This window comes from Astatotilapia calliptera, chromosome 8 (genome assembly GCF_964374335.1).
Source record: "Astatotilapia calliptera chromosome 8, fAstCal68.1, whole genome shotgun sequence".
In the NCBI taxonomy this organism is placed as follows: domain Eukaryota; kingdom Metazoa; phylum Chordata; class Actinopteri; order Cichliformes; family Cichlidae; genus Astatotilapia; species Astatotilapia calliptera.
Genome location: NC_137429.1, coordinates 16,569,482 through 16,596,105, shown reverse-complemented (window position 1 = coordinate 16,596,105; position 26,624 = coordinate 16,569,482). Strand labels below are relative to the sequence as shown.

The window sequence follows — 26,624 nt, the reverse complement described above, 5'->3', positions numbered from 1 at the left end:
CCTTCACCACAGCACAGGATCTAGCTTAACCACTCAAATGACTTTACATTTATTACAATAAGATGGCTTTATCCCAAAAAGTTGATTCTGTTCATCTGGATGTAGCCAATTCGGTGGAAGAAACATTTTGTCACTCATTCAAGTGACTTCTTCAGTTTCAGCTGTCTGCAGGTTTCCCCAACTTTATAAACAGTACCTTTGCACAATGACTGAAACTCGCACCACTGGCGAGTAATGGGCTGTGAGGTCAGTTTCTAGATGATTAATATGCAAATTATCGTTACCATTGATCAACAACCACCAATAAAAGCTCATTGATCATTGATCAATCACTACTGATCTGAGAACATGAGTACCATTCACAGAGATTTAGGGAATGTCTGCAGTCACAGCGTTGTAAGATGGTGAAAGATGTACCCTTAGGCCCCCTCCTCTATTCAGAGATATGTAAATGGCCTCCTTGACTCTGCGCTCAAACCAGCGTTCCTCCCTGTCCAGGATGTGTACATCCTCATGGTTGAAAGAGTGGCTACTGGTCTGTAGGTGTGAATAGACTGTGGAGTCTTGGCCTAACGAGTTAGCTCTTCTGTACTGTGCCATATGCTTCGCCAGAGGTTGTTTAATATATGTATATATGATACAATGTATAAATCATGGCAATCCTCCTATATTACTCTACTTTGTGCCGGAGGACCAGATCCTAGGGGTAGACCCTATTTTGGCGCTGCATGTTTTAGGATTTAAAATCCACAGAGATGCAGCGTTTAGAGAAAATGCATCTCAACTGTTGTATTATTGTAGGGTCTATTTTACAATATAAATCTCCCTGAGTCGACTGTGTTGTGATTTAGCGCTGTATAAATAAAATTGAACTGGATCGATATTCCTGACACTTAGGGTTTTCACTTAAACAGCAGTTGTCCTTCTTCTCTCCTGGATCACCTGGAGCTTTCTTTAGGTGCTTTCCAATGTACTGCTGGGATAAGCACATTTACTCAGGGCCGTCTTGATATGATGTTCTTCTGCTTCCCTGGCCGCTGTGTCTGTGGACATCTGTGTTCGCTCTGTGTTGTGGCATCCTAATGACACCCATTTTGTGCTCCAGTTGATGATGAGAGTCAAACTTTAAAAACACTGATCACTATGCATTGCTTTATGGTACACATCAACTTTTAAAAGTCCCTCATACTGACAGTTCAAAGAGCAATCACACTTGGTCGCTGCAGAGAGTGGTCCTGTTGCTGAATTTGGGGTCATCCTGTAATCTCTTTCGAACGCTTCCGTGAAAAGAGATGTAACATCATACGAGACCATTCTTTCATCTGCCTCCATAATGACCTCTCTCATCTTCTCAACAACATCCAAGGTGAGTGCCTTCCTCTCTTCCATGCTGATGTTGGATGCTGGGTGCTTTGGATTGCTAAGACAGGCCGAAACTTTCGTCCACAGTTGCTCTGTTTCCACGTCTGCAATGCTGTTGTTTCGAATTGCTGTTTCTGTGTATCAGGGGCTGGGTCTGTGACACAGTATTTTGAGTTCATTTTGTATTTTTGATTTCTTATAGTTGAGTGCTATTCTGGTTTAGGTTTTCATCTATGTCCCTTTGTGTGAGTCTGCTCTTGTTCTCTGTGTCAGTATGACTTGTATTTCTTGTCTGTGTGTTTCATGTTATCAAGCCCGTGTTGTCATGTCTACAAGTATTTTCTTATCTGGATGATTGACCACGCATCAAAGACAACATGACAATATGTTGTATAAAAATGATTTCTTTTAATAAACTTATGATAAACTGCTGTTATCTTTTGTTATGGGTTTCCTTTGGGCCTCACCCGTGCACGTTTGAAAAGACAGATCTAAGGTCTCTGTGTTTTATTGCTCCAAGTACTTGTTTAACGAATTGTTTCCTCTAACATCTTTCTAATTATAACTTCATCATATGAAACCAAAAACAATTTTTTTTTACATATTGCAAATGACAAACACTGACGTATGAGAAATACTTTTTATGCAAAGTCACATCACAGAGCTAAAACATTGCATACCCTGTCCATTATTTCTCAAAAAAGCAAGTCACATTTCACAAGTTCAGTTTTTTAAAGCAAGCAAAGTGTTTTTTAACTGTATCTATTGAATTTGAAAAGTTTTACAGTACATGATGGCATGACAATTAGTTTCACTGTACAATGTTTGCAGTAATTTAAATTGAAAGATGAGCAGAAGGATTCCTCACAAAATACAGTATTGTGAGCCTGTTTTCAATGTCTTGACCACAAGTGAGGGAACTATATGAGTGATATTAGACACAGCAAGCTGTTTTTATTCGATCAATCAAATGTAGTAGAATGGACATTTCTACGTACCATGTTCACTCCTAAAACTATCCAGAGGATCTATAGATTTCATATAAATTAAATGTACAACTACATATGTGATCTTTTTTACTCTGGTAGGGTTGCGCCTGCATCAGTCCCAGGACTCGGACCATCTGCAGCATTTTCATTTATCATCTGTTTGTATTTGCTCTTGAAGAATCCAGCCTAGGAGTGAAAAAAAAACCCCACATAAATGTAACAATCGTGCATTAAAAATGAACAAAAATAATCAAGGTATATGAGTAAATATAATAACCATTAAACTATTTTCAACAGGATATGTTCTCTAAAACCTTTATAACTGATTAGTTGAAAAAGTGTAAGAGGAGTCTTTCACCTTATACAGGCCAGCTGTGAGTAAGGCCAGAAAAGCCAACCCTCCCAGACATCCTCCAACGATCTCTTTGGTGAAATCTGGCTCAGGGTAAACTTCTACCTCTGCCTCAATCTGAGAGATGAAGTGACAGGATGTTGATACCAATGAAACTCTTAATAAGTAAAATGAGAGAAAATAATGTGTACACACCCTGCGAACAGGAGGACTGTTGTCAGACCCTGTTGAAAAGTAGATGTACTGGGTTTTGTCGTAATCAAGACTGGCTGTGCTGGTCAAGAGGAATTTAGCAGATTGAAGTCCAATCTAAGAAAAAATGTAAAGCTTAACAGTTGTAAAAAAAAAAAAATCTTTCATTTAACCCCAAAATCCCTCCAGTTACCTGCTGTATCCATCGTGAACTAATGTTGGCAGAGATTTTGTACGTCGTACTCTGCAGTCTTTCCAGGAACGTGTTGCACTTGAACACTCTGCATGTGGCTACAGAGCAGTCCTGTGATTTAAAGAGAAGATGCAACACAAGCTGTGATCCAGTGTAATGTGATTTTTGTTTGTTTGTTTAAATCTACAATTAGGTTAAATTTGAACAGGTAAAGTGCAGAGGCATACTTACCACCACTTTATCCTTTTGTATCTTCGTAACAAAATCTCTGACACTTGGTTCTTCCTCATCTCCTTTCTGACAGTCTGGAATCTGACATATGTTTGATTTAAGTTTTATTGGTCTTAATTTTACCATATGCATCCATCCACAATAAAGTTATTTGTAGTTTCAGCAGCTAAAACATATATTACATAAATATTACCTGTAGATTGCTCAAATCCACCCAAATGTCTTTTTCACCAAGCCTCACTGGAACCCTGATCACCACAGTGAAATTAAGCGCTCTGATATCATTTGTGACCTAAATGAATGAAGAAAAGGACCAAATGAATTAGAGTTAGGTCTAAATCATACAATAAACTTTTAAAGAGGATAGAAGTTATAGTCTAAGGAGCTTGGAAAGAAAAGCATCTGGACTTCTTTGAGTTGCTTGAAGACGTTTCACCTCTCATCCGAGAAGCTTCTTCAGTTCTAAGGTCAAATGGTGGAGAGTCCCAGATTTAAACCCAGTGGGAGTTTCCCCCCAAAGAGGGACAAATGACCCCTGATGATCCTCTACCTAATCACATGAGCCAAGGTGTGAAAGTTGGTACTGGGTACTCTCCCTTTAAAAGAGCCAAAAGCCTTGCTTTTCACTTCCTCCATGTAAAGGTTGGCTACAATAAGTGACACGGGGGTTTACGACACCAACTGTCTGCCATCTATAATCCAGTTTTGAGATCCCTTCCCAGACGCCTTAACGCCCACTTACATCCTGGGCCATCTGACCTCAGGAAATCACATGATAGGGTGGGGCCAGGTTTCACAATGAGCTCACCTGAAACCCTGGCTGATTGTGACCCACACCCACTTTCACACCTTGGCTCATGTGATTAGGTAGAGGATCATCAGGGGGTCCTTTGTCCCTCTTTGGGGGGAAACTCCCACTGGGTTTAAATCTGGGACTCTCCACCATTTGACCTTAGAACTGAAGAAGCTTCTCGGATGAGAGGTGAAACGTCTTCAAGGAAACTCAAAGAAGTCCAGATGCTTCTCTTTCCAAGCCCCTTAGACTACGATGACCTGGATGACTGAGAACCTTCACAGACAGATAGAAGTTATATTTTACCTTAACTGACTTTTGGACTGGTTTCTTCAAATCGTTCTTCCCAAATGTGAAATTGTTATAGCTGAGTGGGCTAAACAGACATTTTTTGAGGTTTAAATATACATTATGTAATAGAACATTTGTTACTGTGTGATTTCTTTTGTTACAAACATAACAACACACACCTTTCAAATGTCATAAAAATGCTGTATTTTACATCAATCGATTTCTTTTTGTAGAGTTCACTTGTAGATGCATGCTCCTGATTTCCACTGAAAGAGAAAAGAAAAAAAAAATCTGTTCTGTATCTGTGGTGCTGTTGCATATATTAAGAGTATCTATACCAAAGCAACAGTACCTGGTGGCATTTGCAGTGACAAAGATCTTCCTCTCAAGTTGACTATTGGGTTTAATCCCATAGGAGACAATTAAGGAAGCCTTAAATGAATGAGAGAAATGAGTGACTTCCCTTTGTCTTTAAATTGTGCAAAAGTCAGAAAAAAGAAAGAGATAAAAGATGTTCTGTACAAATACAATTAAAAAAAGAAACAAACCCCAGTTTTGCTCTTGAAAATTGGCTTGTCAATAGTGCAGTCTGTCCTTCCTTGTGACAAACCATCTTCACTGTCCAAGGAGTTGCACTCGATTCGTCCCTTTATTAGGAAAAAAATGACTGCTGAATGGATTGGAAGAGCAGCAGATCAGTGATGAACTGAAACAGACTTGATCCTGATGCTTTACCTGCTGAATCGTAAACTTCCTGTAGGAGAGTCCAGCTGGGTACGTGAGAATAACACGGCTGTTGTAGGAGTTTTCTCCTCTATTCTCCACTGTGACTGTGACATTCAAAAGCTCTTCAATACCCACTTTAACCTCTGAGGATCTGACAGAGTACAAAGCCCGATGAGAACAAGGCAAAACAAGACAAGACTAGAACCATACTAATGTCACAGTATTCCAAATGTAATGCACTTTGAGCTTTGATAAACCATGTTATTTTCCAGCTCAAACAGTAAGGTAAATGGCTTTGCTAAGATACTGATGCTAAAAGTGAAAAAAAAACAAAAACATTCGTCCATTCTTAGTGAGTTAACATTCTAATACTTGCTGGTTCCCCATATGGAAAAGAAATAGAAAAAAACGTATGAAAGACTTTCATCAGATGTGGCCTACTTCATATAGTGAATCATAAAAGGCTTATATGATTTACTCATGAAAGTGGACACTTTCATATATTGTTTTAGTAAGTATCCAAAACATACAAGTTTCGTTTATATAATTATTCCAGGGATCTTATATCTGTTTTCACTCTTGTATGCTTTTCATACAAGTTTCACACAAGACAGATACAAATTGTATAAGATTTATATACATTCTCAGTGACCGCCTTATTGCTGTCCGTCCTCCCGAATCCACCCCATATGGAAAAGATATATATAAATCTTATAAATTTGTATCTGTCTTGTGTGAAACTTGTATGAAAAGCATACAAGAGTGAAAACAGATATAAGATCACTGGAATAATTATATAAACGAAACTTGTATGTTTTGGATACTTACTAAAAAAATATATGAAAGTAATGAGAAAGTGGCCACTTTCATTAGTAAATCATATAAGCCTTATATGATGCACTATATGAAGTAGGCCACATCTTATGCAAGTCTTTTATAAGTTTTTTCTATTTCTTTTCCATATGGGTAGCACAAAAACAACAGTGTCATCAGTTTCAAAAATATTAATAATGGTTGTATAAGGACAAGTTAAGTGACATTAAGTACAACTTGCAAATAACAACACATTTGAAGAAAACAAGACGCACAAGCAAAGCTTAAGTTTTGTACAGTGGTATGCAAAAGTTTGGGCAACCTTGATAATAGTCATTATTTTCCTGTATAAATCGTTGGTTGTTACAATATAAAATGTCAGTTAAATATATCATATAGGAGACAAACAGTGATATTTGAGAAGTGAAATGAAGTTCAGACTGGCGACCTGTCCAGGGTGTACCCTGCCTCTCGCCCTATGACAGCTGGGATAGGCTCCAGCGCCCCCCGCGACCCTGAAAAGGATAAGCGGAAGCCAATGGATGGATGGATGGAAATGAAGTTCATTGGATTTACAGAAAGTGTGCAATATTGTTTAAACAAAATCAGGCAGGTGCATAAATTTGGGAACTGTTGTCATTTTATTGATTCCAAAACCTTTAAAACTAATTATTGGAATTGAACTTGCCTTGGTAAGCTCAGTGACCCCTGACCTACATACACAGGTGAATCCAATAATGAGATAATTTAAGGGGGTCAATTGTAAGTTTCCCTCCTCTTTTAATTTTCTCTGAAGAGTAGCAACATGGGGGTCTCAAAACAACTCTCAAATGACCTGAAGACAAAGATTGTTCACCATCATGGTTTAGGGGAAGGACACAGAAAGTTGTCTCAGAGATTTAAGCTGTCTGTTTCCACAGTTAGGAACATATTGAGAAAATTGAAGACCACAGACTCAGTTCAAGTTAAGGCTCGAAGTGGCAGACCAAGAAAAATCTCGGATAGACAGAAGTGATGAATGGTGAGAACAGTCAGAGTCAACCCACAGACCAGCACCAAAGACCTACAACATCATCTTGCAGCAGATGGAGTCACTGTGCATCGTTCAAGCATTCGGTGCACTTTACACAAGGAGATGCTGTATGCAAGAGTGATGCAGAGGAAGCCTTTTCTCTGCCCACAGCACAAACAGAGCCGCTTGAGGTTTGCTAAAGCACAGTTGGACAAGCCAGCTTCATTCTGGAATAAGGTGCTGTGGACTGATGACACTAAAATTGAGCTATTTGGGCATAACAAGGGGCGTTATGCATGGAGGAAAAAGAGCACAGCATTCCAAGAAAAACATCTGCTACCTACAGTAAAATATGGTGGTGGTTCCATCATGCTGTGGGGCTCTGTGGCCAGTGCAGGGACTGGGAATCTTGTCAAAGTTGAGGGACACATGGATTACACTCAGTATCAGCAGATTCTGGAGACCAATGTCCAGGAATCAGTGACAAAGCTGAAGCGGCGCCGGGGCTGGATCTTTCAACAAGACAACGGCCCGAAACGCTGTTCAAAATCCACTAAGGCATTCATGCAGAGGAACAAGTACATCGTTCTGGAACGGCCATCTCAGTCCCCAGACCTGAATATTATTGAAAATCTGTGGTGTGAGTTAAAGAGAGCTGTCCATGCTCGGACGCCATCAAACCTGAATGAACTAGAGATGTTTTGTAAAGAGGAATGGTCCAAAATACCTTCAACCACAATCCAGACTCTCATTGGAACCTACACGAAGCGTTTAGAGGCTGTAATTTCTGCAAAAGGCGGATCTACTAAATATTGATTTTATTTCTTTTTTTGTGGTGCCCAAATTTATGCAGCTGCCTGATTTTGTTTAAACAATTTTTGCACACTTTCTGTAAATCCAATAAATTTCATTTCACTTCTCAAATATCACTGTGTGATATATTTAACTGACATTTTTATTGTAACAACCAACGATTTATACAGGAAAATAATGACTATTAACAGGGTTGCCCAAACTTTTGCATCCCACTGTAACTGTGCCTCACCTGGTGAAGTTGAAATCCACTTTCAGGTTATCAACGCATTTGTTATCAGTGCCGCAGTTGATCTCAAACCCTAACTGTGGAAGAGAGCATGATGGAAAAGTACACATTATAAATTATTTAAAGACTAAATAAGTGGTTTTATGGTGATCCAATGTGCTACCACATGTAGGTCTACGGGCAATAAAATCAACAAAATAAAACTTTACAAAGACAGAAAGTACAGTTAATATATACACACAAAAAACACAGTTAATAACTGCAACCCTGCACAAATTAAAAGGACTTTGAGTCTGTTTTGTAAACACAGAGCCACAGTAACAGAAACCCCTCCCCCTTTAGCACACTTCTAATCTAATTGTGGGAACAGTTCAAAAAGCTGCTCCTGATCTGATGTGAGGTTTTTTGAGAGACTGAGGAAGCAGTTGTTCTGGAGTTTTATGAACCAAAAGAAGGATTTTTATTTTAATTTTTATTTATAAAGAATGAGAGCATGATGGTAAAGTGTAAAATGCATCATGGACAGAAACAACTGCATTATGCTGCTAACACAACTTCAGCTCTTTGCAATCACCTGCACAGACAACATGCTGATACAAGTACCGTAAATGTCGGGCTATAAGCCGCTACTTTTTGCACAAGCTTTGAACCCTGCGGCTTTTAGTCAGGTGCGGCTTTTCTATGGATTGTCCATGATTTTTGTCATATCGTAAGACGATTTGTTTTGTGTGTTCCGCTGTTGTACGGCACTACGTTGCCTGGCGGAAGGATCGGGGTTCAAGAGTGGTATGTTAGTCACATGTCCGTCCGCCAGGCAACGTAGTGCCGTACGAAGTAGCGCGAAAAACAAACTTCAAAGTAGCGCTACGCATTCAGCGGGAGGCGTGGATGATGAGCGGCGATAAACTTGCAAGTTATGCCCAAAAAGCAAGTTATGCCCAACTCCACCGGTGGATTCTGACAGCGTGGAAAAGTGTGAAAACATCCACGATCACCAACGGATTTTGAAGGGCTGGACTGCTGCATGATGGAGAGGAGGACACCGCCACGGCCCTTCTGAGGGTGTTCGACTCTGACACTGACAATGAGGATTTCTTTGGTTTTGAAAGTGACAACGAAGGAGAGAAGAAGAGTGGATGACGAAGCCATCCTGAGCCTGTTTGTATCCGACACTGGAGAAGAGGACTTTGGTGGTTTTAGTGCGCAGGAAGAAGAGAAAGATGGTGGTGAATGACTGACTTTTCTTCTTGTTAAAGCTGTGTCACTGCACCTGAGCCTAAAAGGTAGTCCGAATCTATTTTTCTGGTGTGCTGTAGGCTACTGTTATGTACTACATGTGCAAATATGTACCCATAACTTGTTTTTCAAAATATTAATAAAAGTGATGTCTCCAAACAGCCATCTCTTTCCTGACAATTCCCTTTGTGCATATTCTCTTACATATGATAAGTCAACATTGAAACACCTGCGGCTTTTGGTCAGGTGCGGCTAATGTATGTACAAAACAGGATTTTCCCCTGATTTTAGCTTGTGCGGCTAATATTTAGGTGCGCTTTGTAGTCCGGGAAATACGGTACTCAGAGTTATGTTAGCTGAGTGAATGTCGACCTCAGGTCAGCAGCAAGACCCTGAAGTTCAACATGTAACAAAATGATAAGCTGTCAGGCTGCAGCCTCTGCTTCTACCTGTTCATGTTTCTAAAGTAGAATCACCGTGGCGATAGCTTGAAAGTCTCTTTTTGCAGGGTTTCATATTTGCTTTTTGCTGTCAGCTTTGTATTCATACATAAATACTAAGAGGAAGGTCATATGTGTGACTTAAAAACACATTTTTTTTTCTGTTTGATATTTATTTCTGAACAGGCAGAAGGCCTTCATGGGCTCAGCTTAAAACATGGCGTCACTGCACTAATGGTGACTCATTTACTTCAAGTACTTGCACAGAAGTCGCTCAAAGAAGTATCAGTCAGTTGCATGCCTACAATAAAATTGATTCAGTAAAGTTAAGAGCAAACCTAAAAGTTTCTCATAACTTCATAAAGACTAGCCTCAGTTGGTCAGCTAATAGGGTTTTTAAAGGTTTACTTACAGGATGAATGGTTGTTGTTTGGGCCTGCGGGGCAAGACTTGGTCTGAGGTTGGTGTTTGAGGCCGAACCATCAAACGTGAATTTGAGCTCATTGGAAAGTTGGTTGAGAGCGTCTTCGGGGCAAGCCTGCAAGAAGAGGTTTAGGTTCAATGTTGGAGGAGTCTTAAAAGTAAAGTTAATTAAACAAAATCTTAAGTTTAATGACTTTTAAGGGCTTTATTTTAAGATTGCTATTAGATCTTACCTCAATGAGGAATTTTACAGGTGAACATTTTTTTATTCCTAAGTCAACAGTAACTGATCCAGACTGCTCTCGTTGTTTCCCACTGATGTAAGCTCGGTTGTTTGGAGGCTTGCGAGTGGCATCCAGTGTTATAGTGTAATCAATCCTTGCTCGAGCTAAAATAGAGAAATAGAATTTGATTTTAATGTTGCAAGTTTCAATACAATAAAATTAAAATGATGTGCAGTGATTGAGAAAAAGAGAGAAGGATGATTAACCTGTGCCGACTGTAGACACTCTGCTCATAGTCAAGCAGATTTCAGCTGTATTCTCTAATGGTTTTGAGCAGTCTACATTCTGTGTAGGGATTTTGTTTGGGCTAAACGATACCTCAGCTCTCACCATTACTATGGGTCTTGATCTGGAAAGTAAAAAGAACACGTGTGAAGGACATGGCAGATGGCTGCCCCTGCCTGAGCCGTGTTCAGACAGAGGTTTCTTCCTGTTAAAGGGGAGAATTTCCTTTGGGAAAGAGAACTTTTGATTTTATCTAATTGTCTGGGTTAAGCTGTGTGAAAGGGAAAATATGGACCTGAGGAATGATATCTAAACTGAAAAGGCAGCTTTAATGCTGAATACTTTCAAAACAAAAACAAAAAAAAAAAGCAAGGGATTCAAACCAGAAATCACAGGACTTATTTAAAGGGAATATGCAACAAGGAACAGAGGGAGACTCAGACAGTATAAAACATCAGATAATGATGGAGATTGGAAACAATGAAACAAAACACAACTGAAAATAATAAACAAATTATTCAGAGAGGTAAGTATGAGAATAAAGGGAAACACTGGGGCACACTAGAAAGTCAGAAACTAAAAACTTAATAAAAATTGAAGTAGGTCTAAATCATACCCCAAACCCCAAAAAATATAAATGCTCTAAATTATTGTTAATGATTTGTGTAATAATTTAACATAAATCATTAAAGCTTTTAATAAAATATATTTGTAAATGTGCCATTCTTATAATAATGAACTTTAGAATGTACCTAAATATTTGACCATTACCTGGACTTACCTCAGTAAGGCAACTCTACCCTTTGAACCCACCGCTAAGTCAGGCAGTTCATCACCACTCTGGTCAAAAGACGACTGACTGATTGACACGCCAAAGAACTTCAGTCCTGACTGGACCTCAGAGCCAGTAATTCTCTGAAATATTTTAATTAATCAGATTTCGTAAAATATTGACTTTACTTGATAGATGAGTTTAGACATCTTTGTGAGGTCTTTGATGTTGTGTACCTGTGAGTAAGTAGGACTGATTCGTCCTCCTTCACTGTGGAATATGTAGACGCTGCCTTCACCATTATTCTCCAAAGGTGCTCCAACTGCCAAATCCCTGAATCCATCTGAGTTTAGATCAGGCAGCACAGCAAGAGAAGAGCCGAACCTTCCTTTGACAGCTGCATGTCCTCTTAGTATTAACGGATCATCAAAATTACACTCCACAATCTGAAAGCAGGAGAGTGAATATTTTATAGTTAATAAAAATTTGACAAATAAACCGATTAATTTAATTGGATTAGATAAAACTGTGATTTACCAAACCAGTTAGTCTGCAAACATAAACTCTTCCCTCTCTATCAGGCTCCATGTACATTGGGGCTGATATGAAGATCAGATCAGTGATGTCATCATTATTTATGTCCATGGTACACACCTCTGCCCCGAAATATGCACCAGTCTGATACTGTGTAAGGAAGATATGATTATTTTTGTATCTGAGATCATTTCTATGGAAATTATAAATTAATTCATATCTGTCTTAATACAAATGCATACCTGTGATGAAAAGGGCTCAATCTTTTGGTTTTTCAAGTTTTCTCTGTTAACAGCAAACACAACTCCTCTGTGTTTATATCTTGGAGCACCAACAACTGTCAGAGAGCCATGCCAGGATTTAGCAATCGCCATGGAGTAACCTAGAATTTTGGTTTTCAAAAGGAGAAGGCAGATTAAGATTCCTGATTAATCCTGTTAAATTATGTCTGTTATGCAAACTCTTCAGTGTGTTTGTGTCAAAGAATTACAGCAGAGCGGTTTATATACATGATCACATGTGTATGAGTTAGATTGTTAAAGCTGTAATATTCTTACCAAGATAGCTGTCAGGCTCCAAAGACACATCCTCATATGTTTTCACCTTCTGGCCTCCAGTTGTGTATTGCACGTAGCCTCCCTTCCAGTGGTTTGCACCAACAATAGACGTCTGAATTCCCTACAGTGCAGACAGGAAATACATTTTATATACAATTTATTTTACATTTAAAATCTGGAATGTGTTTAACCTGTATTTGCCATTAGAACTTAAAAACTGCCACAAAGGCACATGTGAATCTTTCTTTCTATGACTAGACTGTCTGGTGAGTTTCAGGTAGTTTTAATTACCTCGGGCACATAAACTGCACTGAATCCCTCTTGAGACATTTCCATTTTCAGTGACTCTCCACTGCTTTGAGATCCTGTAACAGAAAAATAAATGAGAAGGTAAAAGACAGACACGATGAGTCAAATTCAATTTGAAGATTAATTTCTTTTATTATGCTTCAAGTAATTATTTAACCTCCTAGGACCTGGCGTCCACATATGTGGACATCACATTTTGGGTTATTTAGACTCAATTTTGCTCTACATGGGCCTGATATCCACTGACGAGGACATTATACTGCTACTGTTCTATCAAAATTTTAAACAAATATCCTCATATGTGGCTCTTATTTTTCTTAAAAACAAAAATAATGTAAAAAAAATAATCTGGCAATTCTTTGTTTTTTCATTCATCTGGCCCCAATATGCCCAAATATCAAAGAGAAATTAAAAATGCATGTCGTGGAAGAGTTCTGGTCTTAGGAGGTTAAAATTTTTTTTTACAGTTTATTATATAACTACTGAGCATTTATTGCTCATTTTACAAAATGTAAAGTTACATTTGCTTTTACAGGTGACTTTACTGAATACAGTACAATAAAGTTAATACAATGTACTAATTTTAGTTGCTTCTTATTGTAGCATTTTACACAACAAATGAAAGTTAACTGCTTCAATTCCAGAAGGACACAGATCCTCATAATGAATGTGAAAAAAATCCCTTGTGAATAAGTGAGCGGCTGAAAGTAGCATTTATTACAGTGCAATTATTTTAATTTTTGAAACATTTACAGGAATTTTAACAAAGTTGTAACAATAAATTTATGTTTGTACCTTCGATTGAGAAAATTTTGTCCTGCAGATTCTGTCTTATTACTTCAAGTGCGTCGAAGTTCTCCACTTGAAAGACGTGTTTGTTTGAGGGAGACGATGCAATGGTGCGCAGTTCTCTTTTGGCATCAGGGTTAGCAAATGCATTCCCCACCTTGTTGACAAATATGTTTGAGTCCTCATACTACAAAAATTATTTGCTCACTTTATTAAAATACATTCGTTAAACTTCACTTGATTTACAAACAGGTTTTAAACTCTCTAACACTGAATAGAACCTAAATCCATGATAACATTTATGTCATGCTATGAAATAGTTTTTACACATATTTTTTCCTCTACTAGCTGTATTTGTATTACACACATATCTCATGTTTCCATTAGTAATTCAGCTTTTTCATTTAAGAGACTTCATTTAAATTTTACATGGTCAGTGAGTTTGGCTTTGATTTAAATAAATGCACTACATGTACATTATATGGTGCATATACAAATGTGTGGCCAGCATGTAACCAAAACTCCTAATCTTTGAATTCGGGTGTCTTCGGTCATATCACTACAGGCAAAAAAAAATTCAATCCCTTAGCCATGCAGTCTGAATTTACAAATATTTGTGAATGAGTGAGTCATTCTAAAGAGCTCACTGAATTTAAGTGTAGTACTGTAATATGATCGCACTGCTGCAACAAGTCACCAAATTTTATTTGGTCTGCCTGTATATTTCATGATTGACTTTAAGTGGTATTATTCCAAAGTGGAAACATTTAGACAAAAGCTGTGCGACAGGAATTTCATAACATTGGTTTCTACGGCCAAGCAACTTCAGGAGCTGTAGTGAATGAGTGGTTTAGGACTTTTCTCCCTATAGTGCAGCATAATGTGACTGTAGTGTGACAACTGAATAAAACTCATTATTATAAAACTCAACATACTGCAGGTTTAAATAATGGAAGTACTTACCCCAATAGCAAATCGAACAATGTTTTTACTCTCTGCTAGCTGTGCTGCACCTCCCAGATAAATCCGATCATGAGATTGTCCATCAGTAATTACTATCAAGACCTTCTTGACATTTTGTCTGGAACCTCTTTGTGGTGTGAAAACATTGTTCCTGTCAAATAAAAAAAAATCAAAATAATTTCAAAATATTGTTTTACAGTTGATCTTGTAACTTATACACAACCAGGTAAACTGCATTAATATTATTATTTCTGCATGTCATTCTCTTTGGCAATTTTTTTAACTTTTGCACAAATCAACCTAATACAAGTTTGTTTGTTTGTTTGTTTGTTTGTTTGTTTGTTTGTTTTTTCAAATTAAACTCAGCAAATATTTGAATTTAGCCAGTTGGGGCCATATCATCTTCTCTGTAGAAGATGACACTCTGAAGCACAAGTTTGTGTACAGTGTGTCTTTTAAAAGGCTTCCCTCAGTCATACAGTCCACACAGTACTTAATGTGATCAGATTTATGGAAAAAAATCAACTGGACAATAATGTATCTGCACTTCTTCACTATTATAACTGCATTATTTACACAACATATCTGATGGCCTCGGCTGTGTAAGTAGCTCCCTCCTGTTGACTGATGTCATTGATGTCAGTCTCCACTGATCCAGATGAGGAAAGTTTCTTAAAGTAAAAGTGAACCTCAGGTGAAGTAGAGAACTGGGAAACAGAAAACTGAAAAAGAGAGAAAAAATACTTAATAGAAATAAAAATGTAGCTATTTTATGTCTTTGCCATGATTTTACTGACAGAGGGACAACAGCTGCTCACCTGTGTGTCACTTGAGAGAAATGATTCGATTAGATCTTTCACAAATTTCTTCATTGTTTGAAAATCAGTATTATCTACACTGCCTGAACCATCCAACAGAAAGGCAATGTCTGCTTGTGTTCTACACTCTGTCAAAGAGATGGATTCAGAATTATATTTTTTTAAACTCATATAATGCAAGCAAAAGGATTTTGTACCTTGGTAAAGGGTCAGTGAATACCACACATTTAAACATAGTCCCTTTAAAGTGTCCCCTTCGAACATTTTAGAGGACATCACTAAATGTAATCAGGTACCAGGAGTAATGATATACATGGTGTGTGTGTGTGTGTGTGTGTGTGTGTGTGTGTGTGTGTGTGTGTGTGTGTGTGTGTGTGTGTGTGTGTGTGTGTGTGTGTGTGTGTGTGTGTGTGAGAGAGAGAGACAGAGACAGAGACAGAGAGGCAAAGACCATTTACTGTTACCTTGAATAGAAGAAGGTATGGGTGGTCTGATCCTTTTCAAACTTTCCATCTGAAAGCACACACCGTTGTACATGGTGATACTTCTGCAGTCCTTCGGAATGGTTGGACCACACACCTGAGAGGAGACAAAGCCAAGATGCCATAATTCAGCAGGTTGAGTATTTTTTGTCACTTAAACAATTATTAATTCTATATAAAATCAAACAAGAAATTCCGACACAACTCTTTAAAATCTGCTAACTTTTAGTCTATTTAAAGAAGAGAGAGGGAGGCAGAGAGATAGAGAGATATAGATATAGAGATAGATATAGAGAGATACAATCACTGGTAATGTCTGCAGTTAAGTAACTCACCACAGTGTTTTGTGCTGTCGGGTCACTTTTCATTGACAAACCAAGCGACATGTTGACTGCAAACTCTGGTGCTGTATTGAAAGCATTACAAATGTGTTAAAACACTCCTAAAATACACTTTGTGTAAGGAAGAAAACAATATTCAAATTGAGAACTACAAAGTGCCACAATTCATGAATTGGCATGATAAATATTTTCAAAATGAAGGAACGCAAAACAAAACTCAGTTTTACTTTTCTTCGTCACTATTGTCAAAATTTAAGAAATGTTTTCTTGTTTGTATCAAGAAAACAGTTGGAAAGTTTATTTCATTTTTAAGGCTGAACGTTACATACTAAGATATCTAATATGGAAATCTACTGTAACTGTGATTTGATTTAAACAAATGTATGCGACAGGATCTATGGATATCTATTTTTATGGCAAAATACTATCCGAGTTTTAGCACATTTAGAAATGAATGGTTACCTACCTTGAAATTGTATATTTTGGCAGTTTTGGGAAGAGGTTTTGCAGCTGTATATTTTCCCTCTTCCGTTTTGTGAATGCTGTTCCAGTGGAGCACTGACGAGCAAACTAACAAAATAAATCCAGTCAATCATGTAAGTCTAGAAAGCAAACTCTAATTAAATAAACTCCATATGTCCATATAGCACAACAGAGATGGTAAATAAAAAAAAAAGAAATAGCAGTAATGTTAAACATGCAGCTGTAAACCCGCTTTCAACATAACAATGCATGTCCTGACTTACTCTGATTGTCTTTGCACCACCTGGTAGCCAAAACCAGCAGCAGAGTTACTCAGGGTCTTCCAAGCCACGGGATCAATATTGAAACCAAGTGCAGCTTTTAACACTGAGAATCAAAGAAGGAAGAGCATCAATAACATTTTTAGAGCCACTGTAAAGGATGATAATGTCATTATAGCATCTCTAATTATAATTGTTTATATGCAGTATAAGAGTAAGAAGCAACTAATTCAGTCGATGAGTTGGTTTAATTCTTTTCTTAACTGCAGATTTCTTTCATTAACACTAGGAAGCGCCAAAGTCACATATCAACACAGAAACTTAAACATTTTCTGATATGATTACTGTACAGTGAAAATCTCATACCACTGCAACCATGCATAACAAAGTCTTTGTTCAGTATCAGTTATTTATTTCTGTTAAACAAAGTCTTCCGTTTTTTTAGATGTTAAAAGCAGTCAGTATGACACTGTATAATGCTAACTTGCATGCAGCAGTATTCAACAACAACAACAGCAGCTTCATGATTTTGTAGTTTCCAGAATCTAAAAATATTTAATATTTATACCTCATCAGCATGAGACTCAACTTCTGTTTCTTGTTATGGCCTTAGAAGAGTTAAATAAAAGACTCTCATAGGATCCCCTCAGCATTTATTCACTCTTGCATATGCTATTTACATTAAATATAAAATATAACCACAGTAGGAAAGTTGGGTGCAGTGTCAGAATACCATACAGTAAGTAAGCCTCACATTTTCTGTAGACCTCAACAAAACAGGCAGGTCTATATAATGACTTCATAACTTCATACAATGATTATTTTGGATTATTTCAGCTTGTTTTAATCAAGTTTAATCATTTATTAATAATCAAGAATTTATCTTTTTATAATGATGACTTATGAAATACTTTTTCACTCAGTACACTTCTATAACAGAGAAACATCTTGGTAATGAAGCTATTTTTACAGTCAGAAGTTACACATACAGTCACTGAGCTTATGGTAGTTTGGTTCACAGGGGATAAAATATAAGGAAATGAGCTCTACAAAAGTATTCCGAAAAATATAGGTACAGGTTCACTAACTAACAATCAATGTTAGATCTTAACCCTTTCACGCATAGTGGATTTCAATACACTGGACAGCTATTCAAAGGCTGTTTTCTTGTATTTGTGTCAGTGTTGATGGTTTACTTGCACATAAACCACTCTACTGGACACTGATGTTTCACTCCATACACATCAGTTGCTCATCTAAGTGAACATGTAAAAACCTCTTTGAAAAATACATGTTTAAAAAATGAAGTTCAACAATCTTTTTTTTTTCATGCCTAAAGGTAAAAATAATTTAAAAACAATCCTGATTAAAGTTGTCACGATTCATGCATGAAAAGGTTAATACTACTCATTGTACTTTTTTTAAATTTAAAATGTGTCTCTGCTATATTTACCATTAAAATAGCAGTCATATTTCTACTGTTTGCAGACATTGATAATTGATAATAATTGAGAATAAATCTGAAGGCACCAGTTTGTCTTACCTGACAAGAATAATGTAGCACTGATTATCCAGTCCATTTTGTCACTCCCAAGGAAAGAGGGTAATGATAGATGAACGTGAACCTACTTCTGCTGATAGTGTGAGCTGAAATCAAAAATGCAGAACTCATAAAGCAACCTCTCAAAGCTAAGACAGTCAGTTAGAGGAACTCTTATGTAGGAGTTGCTACAGTATTAATAACACTGTGTCTTTGATGCTACACAACACTGTGGTGGTGTCATTTACATTTTATCTAAAAAATCATCAACTTGGTTTTAATTAAACAATAAAAACAGATATAACAAACAAGATTGGAAGTTTATTACTTTTGGAGCCACAAGATGAAATTACTGTAATCATGAATAATAATTAGAATAATCAATAGCCAAAAAAAACCCCACATTTGACCAGATTACAATATCTTTCCCACTGACCATATAGTATGATTAAAAAAGCCTCTTCTTGTAAAAGAAATTAAGAAAAATGAATTACAGCACCTCCAAAATATGAAGCCATGACTTTCAGTCAGAAAGACTTGCCCCCTCCTACTTGAAGGAGGTAAGGGTATCATTGCCACTGGAACTGGGAAGCGTTGGCGAGCAATATTGAATTTGGTATGGTTGATATGGTTGATTTTGGTATCGATCAAATACTAAGTAAATACAGGTTCAGTAGTGCATATATAAAGTACCATTAACAATATTTTTTAAACTTAACTATAGGTAAGAACATTGTGACATGATTTATGAGGTGAATCATTATCAGAAAACATCACAATGTCCCATTGTTTTTCTTTGAAGTCTTTTTTTCTATTTTTTTTCTCTTTCTAATTTAAAGCTAAGTTAAGTTTTGAATATTAATCAAACAAGTTAAGCATAACTGTAATGGGGACGGCTTTAAGACCCAGGGGACCCAAGAGAGGATATAAAAGAAGAAGTAGCAGCACTGACAAGTGGCTGTGAAAAATGGTTAATGGAGAAGTTGAAGAGCCTGAGAAGTTTCCATTGTCTGCTACACAAACTGTCATTGTAAATCTCTGCAGAGGTTCAAAGTACAGGCTGTTTTTCTTTTAGTGTTTTTTTTTAAGTTTGCTGAAATGTATTTGATTTTTATTGTATTTCATCTTTTTAGTATTGATTTTAGAAGACCACATTCAAGTTGTGCAGCAAACATAATAGCTGGAGAGTTGGGCTGGAGACAGGTGAGGAGTGTTAAGCTCCACAGCCTGGTTCTGAACTAGCCTTTCCTCATTAGCGAGTAAAAGACTGGTTGAAGATGTTCTGTCTTGTTTTCGTTCTTCATGAGGAATAAGTCTCTAAACTAGCAGGGTCTGTGGAAGCACAGACTCAACAACAACTACTCTTTGAAAATGTTTTAGACAAAAGGGAATTGGAGATTAACTATACAGCTGGCTCAAGTGACTGTATTTTCAGTAATAGTACTGCCAGTCCAAGTGGTATGTACCTCATTAACAGGGATAGACTGATCCCATACATTTACACATATACGTATGATCAGAGGAAGTCCTATGTAGGCTGAGCTACAATACTGACAGTATTGTCAGTTTTTTGGGGGGCAGGGGGTGATCCAGTCCTTTTTTAAAATAAACACTAATAGCACTTTTGCGCCCATATGAAGTTATTTTTAATCATAAATAATAATTAAAAAAATAACTAACCAACTAACTTCAGTTCTTGTTAACTGTTGTGAAAATAAATTGATAGATGGTTTTACTCAGATGATACTCCATTGTTGTCACTTTCAATTGTACATAAGAAATAATTGAATGATTGTAGAGAATCAATTTCCAGTTTATAGTATGCATATAAAAGAATTTGCATGGTTTTCATTTCATGCTTGTTTGACAAAATCAGCAGGATATCCTTTAAAGCAACCTCCTTACAAGAAGCCTAAAAATAAAAAGGGTAATTTTGCCTGACTTCCTTTGCACTCTCATCCAGTTCCTGTAAGTCAGAAAATCTTATAATTTGCTAATTCTATATTATGCATACAGTGTGAGTTGGTCAAATAGGCCTATATTAGATATGTTGCTTTATCATCAACATTTTTTTTCTCAAGTCTAAACTAATTTTGTTAATTTTGGGTATGATATTCTCTGAAGTGACAACACAAAACATAACTGAGGTTTTTATTGTTACACCCCGGCCTAGGCAACCGGAGTGCAACACGAAAAAAAGTAAAAATAAAGAAAAAAAAACACACACAAAAAACCCCACTAAAGCTCACCACCAAAATCCCAAAACGAAAGTATCGACAAATCTATTTACAACAAACTATTTATTTACAACAAAACACCAAACTATTTACAACACGGGGGAGATCGCGACCATGACACACTGAAACACAGGGTTTAAATACATAGAGGGAGCAATCAGGAAAATGGACAACAGGAGGGAAACACAGCTGGGGCAAATTAGACCTGACGAGACAGGGAAACGTAAACTGAAAACACTAAGATAACACAGACTTTCAAAGTAAACAGGAAACACATAACAGTCACGCCAAAAACAACACACTGACAACACCGAAACGTAACATGTGTGTAAATTGGAAGATGACTCCTAGTCTTAACTTGAATTTAAAAGATTAGAGCATTACAAAGCACATCATTGCACATCAGCAGTTTTGGCTAAATATAAATGTCAGTTTTTTCAGGGGGAAGTATGATGGGGAATGCTATGTTTAAAATCCCTTATGAAAGCAATTGGGAAATTTTTTAACAAAAACATAAAAATTCATAGGTGGGCTAATAATTTTGTTTTCAACTGTATTTCATTTTCTCCTCCCCCCTTTTTCTCCACCGAATGTGGATGAAAATAACTGATATGCTAAAGGCATGAAGAATAGGGAAGTTCTTCCATTTCCCACTCTTACAGAAATGCTTGCTCATAGGGGGTAAACTGATTGTTGTGGTTTTCTCTGTATTTTTGTGGGGTCCTTACTTTACAATATCATGTGCTTGAGGCAACTGTTGTTTTGAATTCATGCTATATAAATAAAATTTTAATGAATTTATATGCATCAATTCTTTTAAAACTTTCTCTTTTGCAGTCCGTTGACTGACTAAAATGTCCAGTGATGTTTCTGCATAGTAATCTTGAGAGACAGACGTAAGCTGTAAAAGGTTGACTCTAAGTGGATTTCCTGGACCTACTGCAGAAGTTATCAGTGAGGTACAGTACAAAGACAATGTTAAGAAGCACTAACTTCAAGCTTTGGTTTATGGATGCACAGTCTGGAAATTAAAAAGCCTCTCATCAGTGGATGGAATACAGAACAAAGAGACACCTACCTGGAGTGCATCAGTGTGCCAAGGTAACTTCCACTTCAGGGACTACCTTATACTTGTCCTCGCTGGATGAATCAATATTTCTATTCAGTGGCCGTGTCAATACTGGCATACTGACTTTACTTGACTCTGAGATTTCCATCTTAAGGACATTTTGGCCAATGTTCAGTCACTTTTGATTTGATACACAGTCTGACACATAATTGAGGTGCCATATTTACTTGCATACTTCCTGCTTATATCCAAGGATTCACTGACGAGTACGCAGTGAGAATGTTATACACTCACAAAACACAAATGTCTGTGACATACGAGGGCATCAGGACTGTCCTTTGTTCTTACAAAACTTGAAAAACTATAGAATAGCTGCTGCAATCGAATACTTACTCTATACCTCCAGAGTCACCAGAATTTAAGCATACTTATGAGGGGCTATGCCTGCCTTCTTCATGGTCTTGCAGCTAGAAACAGCATATACTAAAGACTGAGAAGGATAAGTTTACTACTTCTCTACTATACACAACATTTTACAAAAAAAAAAAAATGTTGATTTTTTTGTTTTAATATATAAAGATGCTTTTAAAATAGATGCTTTTAGATATTATTAGTATTTCAGTTCTCCGAATTCCAATCTTGTGGGACCAATGTACACAATATACAATACAATACATTCAAAGGACAAAAATCATATTTAATCAACATCAGAGGGACAATGAAAGGCATGCAATGTCCAGTTTGACTTTTCATTTATTAGGCTGACTCACTCTTACTGGGGAGAGGTTATGCTCTGTTTCAATAGAACCAATCTAAGGCTACGCTCACACTGCAGGCGAAGGCACATCAAATCCTATTTTTTTTGACCCTATGCGACCCATATCCGATCATGGTATGACAGTGTGAACGGCACAAATCCAATATTTTCAAATCCGATCTGGGTCACTTTTGTATGTGGTACTGAATCCGATACATATCCGATGTTTTAGAAAGCGACTGCTGTTTGAACGGTCATGTCGCATTAAATCCGTCTTTTACGTCACTGACAATTCAATTCAATTCAATTTTATTTATATAGCGCCAAATCACAACATAAGTCGCCTCAAGGCGCTTCATAGATACAGAGAAAAACCCAACAATCATATGACCCCGTATGAGCAAGTACTTTGGCAACAGTGGGAAGGAAAAACTCCCTTTTAACAGGAAGAAACCTCCGGCAGAACCAGGCTCAGGGAGGGGCGGGGCCATCTGCTGCGACCGGTTGGGGTGAGAGAAGGAAGACAGGATAAAAGACATGCTGTGGAAGAGAGACAGAGGTTAATAACAGATATGATTCAATGCAGAGAGGTCTGTTAATACATAGTGAGCGAGAAAGGTGACTGGAAAGGAAAAACTCAATGCATCATGGGAATCCCCCGGCAGCCTATGTCTATTGCAGCATAACTAAGGGAGGATTCAGGGTCACCTGGTCCAGCCCTAACTATATGCTTTAGCAAAAAGGAAAGTTTTAAGTCTAATCTTGAAAGTAGAGATAGTGTCTGTCTCCTGAATCCAAACTGGAAGCTGGTTCCATAGAAGAGGGGCCTGAAAACTGAAGGCTCTGCCTCCCATTCTACTTTTAAATACTCTAGGAACAACAAGTAGGCCTGCAGAGCGAGAGCGAAGTGCTCTAATAGGGTGATATGGTACAACAAGGTCATTAAGATAAGATGGGGCCTGATTATTTAAGACCTTGTATGTGAGGAGCAGGATTTTGAATTCAATTCTGGATTTAACAGGAAGCCAATGAAGGGAAGCCAAAACAGGAGAAATATGCTCTCTCTTTCTAGTCCATGTCAGGACTCTTGCTGCAGCATTTTGGATTAGCTGAAGGCTTTTCAGTGAGTTTTTTGGACATCCTGATAATAATGAATTACAGTCGTCCAGCCTGGAAGTAATAAATGCATGAACTAGTTTTTCAGCGTCACTCTGAGACAGGATATTTCTAATTTTAGAGATGTTGCGCAAATGGAAAAACGCAGTCTTACATATTTGTTTAATATGTGCATTCAAGGACATGTCCTGGTCAAAAATGACTCCAAGGTTTCTCACAGCGTTACTGGAGGCCAAGGTAATGCCATCCACAGTAAGAATCTGGTTAGATACCATATTTCTAGGCTTTTCAGGGCCGAGTACAATAACCTCAGTTTTATCTGAATTAAGAAGCAGAAAGTTAGCGGCCATCCAGGTCTTTATGTCTTTAAGACTGTCACGGCTGGCGGAGGGAGCCGTGTGGTGTGGAGGAAAAGGAGGACCCAAGATGCAGCAAACTGATGACAGAGTGATGTTTATTTACCAGGTGGTGGTGGTGGCGAAAACAGGCAACTCAGCATGAACAATTACAAACGGAAACCTAAACTGGGAGAAACTAAAAAGCAAACCTGAGACCATACAAAAGGGGTGTGGGGCAGAGAGACGCATAGACAGGACACCATGTAACGCAGATGAATGCAGAGATACACGGAGGAACGCAGACGAACCGGCAACAGGCAGGAAAACACACGGGGCTTAAATACACACACCAGTAATCAGGGGATGAGAGACAAGAGGGCAACACAGCTGGGAGGAATCTGGGCTGACGGGACAGGGGAAACGTAAACTGATCACACTCACATACGACACGGACCTTCACAATAAAACAGGAAACTCAGACACATGGAACCAGACAAGACATTGAACTAAACAGACAGATTCACAAACAGATGGGGTGACACCATAGACAGACAGATAAAGACGCAGACTCAGAGGCAGACCGAATATAACACAGAACCTAAACAATCATCATCTAGAAAATGATAACAAACTAAAAGCGCTGGGTCACCGACCCAGGACCATGACAAAGACATTCCTGCAGTTTAACTAATTGGTGTGTGTTATCTGGCTTCATGGACAGATAGAGCTGGGTGTCATCTGCATAGCAGTGAAAATGTATGCTATGTCTTCTAATGATACTGCCTAAGGGAAGCATGTATAATGTAAACAGAATTGGTCCTAGCACTGAATCCTGTGGAACTCCATAATTAACCTCAGTGTGTGAAGAGGACTCTCCATTTACATGATCAAATTGGAGTCTATTAGATAGATATGATACAAACCACTGCAGCGCAGTACCTGTAATACCTACAGCATGTTCTAATCGCTCTAATAGGATATTATGGTCGACAGTATCGAATGCTGCACTAAGGTCTAGCAGGACAAGCACAGAGATGAGTCCACTGTCAGAGGCCATAAGAAGATCATTTGTAACCTTCACTAAAGCTGTTTCTGTGCTGTGATGAGCTCTGAAACCTGACTGAAACTCTTCAAATAAACCATTCCTCTGCAGATGATCTGTTAGCTGTTTGACAACTACTCTTTCAAGGATTTTTAATATGAAAGGAAGGTTGGAGATTGGCCTATAATTAGCTAAGACTGCTGGGTCTAGAGATGGCTTTTTGAGTAAAGGTTTAACTACAGCTAGCTTGAAGGCCTGTGGTACATAGCCGATCATTAGAGATAGGTTGATCATATTTAAGATCGAAGAATTAATTAATGGCAGGACTTCTTTGAGCAGTTTTGTAGGAATGGGGTCTAAAAGACACGTTGATGGTTTAATTATTGAAGTTATTGAAGTTATTGACACAAGACAGACGCCAATTATCAGCGCCCGAGAAGACATCGTGAAAGCTTCCTGTACGGGATCAGAACGATGCCACCTTGAAATGAAACCAAAAAAAATATTGAAACCGAAAAAAAATATTGTAACTGAAATAAATGTACTGAAAAGTCTGGTACTGAAACTGAAAAAAAAAATGATAGTGAAAAACAATTAATTGAAACTGTAATTTTTGTGTTTTCGCTTACAATTTTTTTTTTCGGTTTCAATCCAGTTTTTTTTCTCGGTTTCATCCATTTTTCGGTTTCACTCTGCTGGCACTGTTTTAGCATCCGGGGGCGCGCTGGGGGGCGGGGGGACGGGGATTCCAACCTAAATGTATTTGCATATATTATAATGCTGACCAATGACTGGAGAAAACACGGACGAAGAGGCTGCGGTCACGGACAAACTTGCATGTGTCTGTTTGGGAATGGCAGATGCTGAGAGGTCCAGCGTTTACATTACCGACTATTTCAAAGTGACAGCCTGAGGTGTTCTTCAGTAAATTGGACTATCGGACAGGAGGACCTGAGGCCCCACCGCATTATTTTTGGTAAGTTAAATGTGTTTGTAAGCGAATCTGTAATTTAGGTCCTTAACTAGCTACCTAGCTAGCTAAGATGAGCATTCGGCTGTAGGTAGGGTTGCCAACTCCCTGAAAAATAAATAAGGGACACCTCGTGGCCAGGGCCGGGCGACCCAGTTGTCTTCACCCTTCCCAGTGTGGTGAATTTTCTAGCTCTTTTTTTGTGTGTGAAATTATTTTTTTAACCATTTGACTTGAAGTTGATTTAAGTAGATGCATATTCAATTCTTTGTGATATGAACACATGTGAAACAAATGATCATTTAGCCATTTATTTTTAGCTCAAAATGACAACATTAACACAATAAAACAGGCCTCTTTCTTAAACAGAAGCTTGTCATGCTTAACTTTTGAGAATATAAGTAAATCTTTCTTTAAAAGAACTCTGTCCTGCTTAACTTAAAATAAAAGAAAACAATAGAAAGAAAAATATTCTTGTAACAGTGCACATTTAGTGCATTTAGTACAATTGGCTTCAGTTGAGGTATTATTTCAGCTTTTCTAATGCTAATCAGCTGCTCCTGTTTGAAAACCCGCTTGTTCCCATGATTACGCATCATTACTCATCTATGTATTACTTTTATGTATTAGTCATCTATTTGTT

At 37.8% G+C, this 26,624-nt stretch overlaps 2 protein-coding genes across 2 annotated transcripts in view; one reads left to right on the top strand and one right to left on the bottom strand.

The window, feature by feature from the left end:
• LOC145430302 (uncharacterized) overlaps positions 1-20,970 on the top strand; it is a 358,832-nt gene extending 337,862 nt beyond the window's left edge. The window contains exon 2 of the mRNA XM_080305132.1: positions 20,626-20,970. Coding sequence (XP_080161258.1) covers positions 20,626-20,815 — 190 coding nt within the window. The 3' untranslated portion in view covers positions 20,816-20,970. The remainder of the gene's footprint in view (positions 1-20,625) is intronic.
• LOC113019300 (integrin alpha-M-like) lies at positions 1,751-18,588 on the bottom strand. The gene is made up of 30 exons (XM_080305129.1): positions 18,456-18,588; positions 16,916-17,018; positions 16,636-16,739; positions 16,164-16,234; positions 15,811-15,925; positions 15,347-15,474; positions 15,105-15,250; positions 14,529-14,679; positions 13,572-13,722; positions 12,759-12,832; positions 12,468-12,588; positions 12,153-12,292; positions 11,914-12,060; positions 11,613-11,822; positions 11,386-11,519; positions 10,586-10,728; positions 10,329-10,483; positions 10,085-10,210; positions 8,000-8,073; positions 5,139-5,280; positions 4,952-5,050; positions 4,756-4,835; positions 4,583-4,669; positions 4,419-4,488; positions 3,513-3,611; positions 3,320-3,400; positions 3,089-3,199; positions 2,899-3,012; positions 2,710-2,820; positions 1,751-2,537 (listed from the first exon to the last, which is right to left on the bottom strand). The coding sequence occupies exons 1-30, from the start codon at positions 18,490-18,492 to the stop codon at positions 2,439-2,441; spliced, it is 3,423 nt and encodes a 1,140-aa protein (XP_080161255.1). The 5' UTR covers positions 18,493-18,588; the 3' UTR covers positions 1,751-2,438.
• Positions 20,971-26,624: the final 5,654 nt, after the last annotated feature.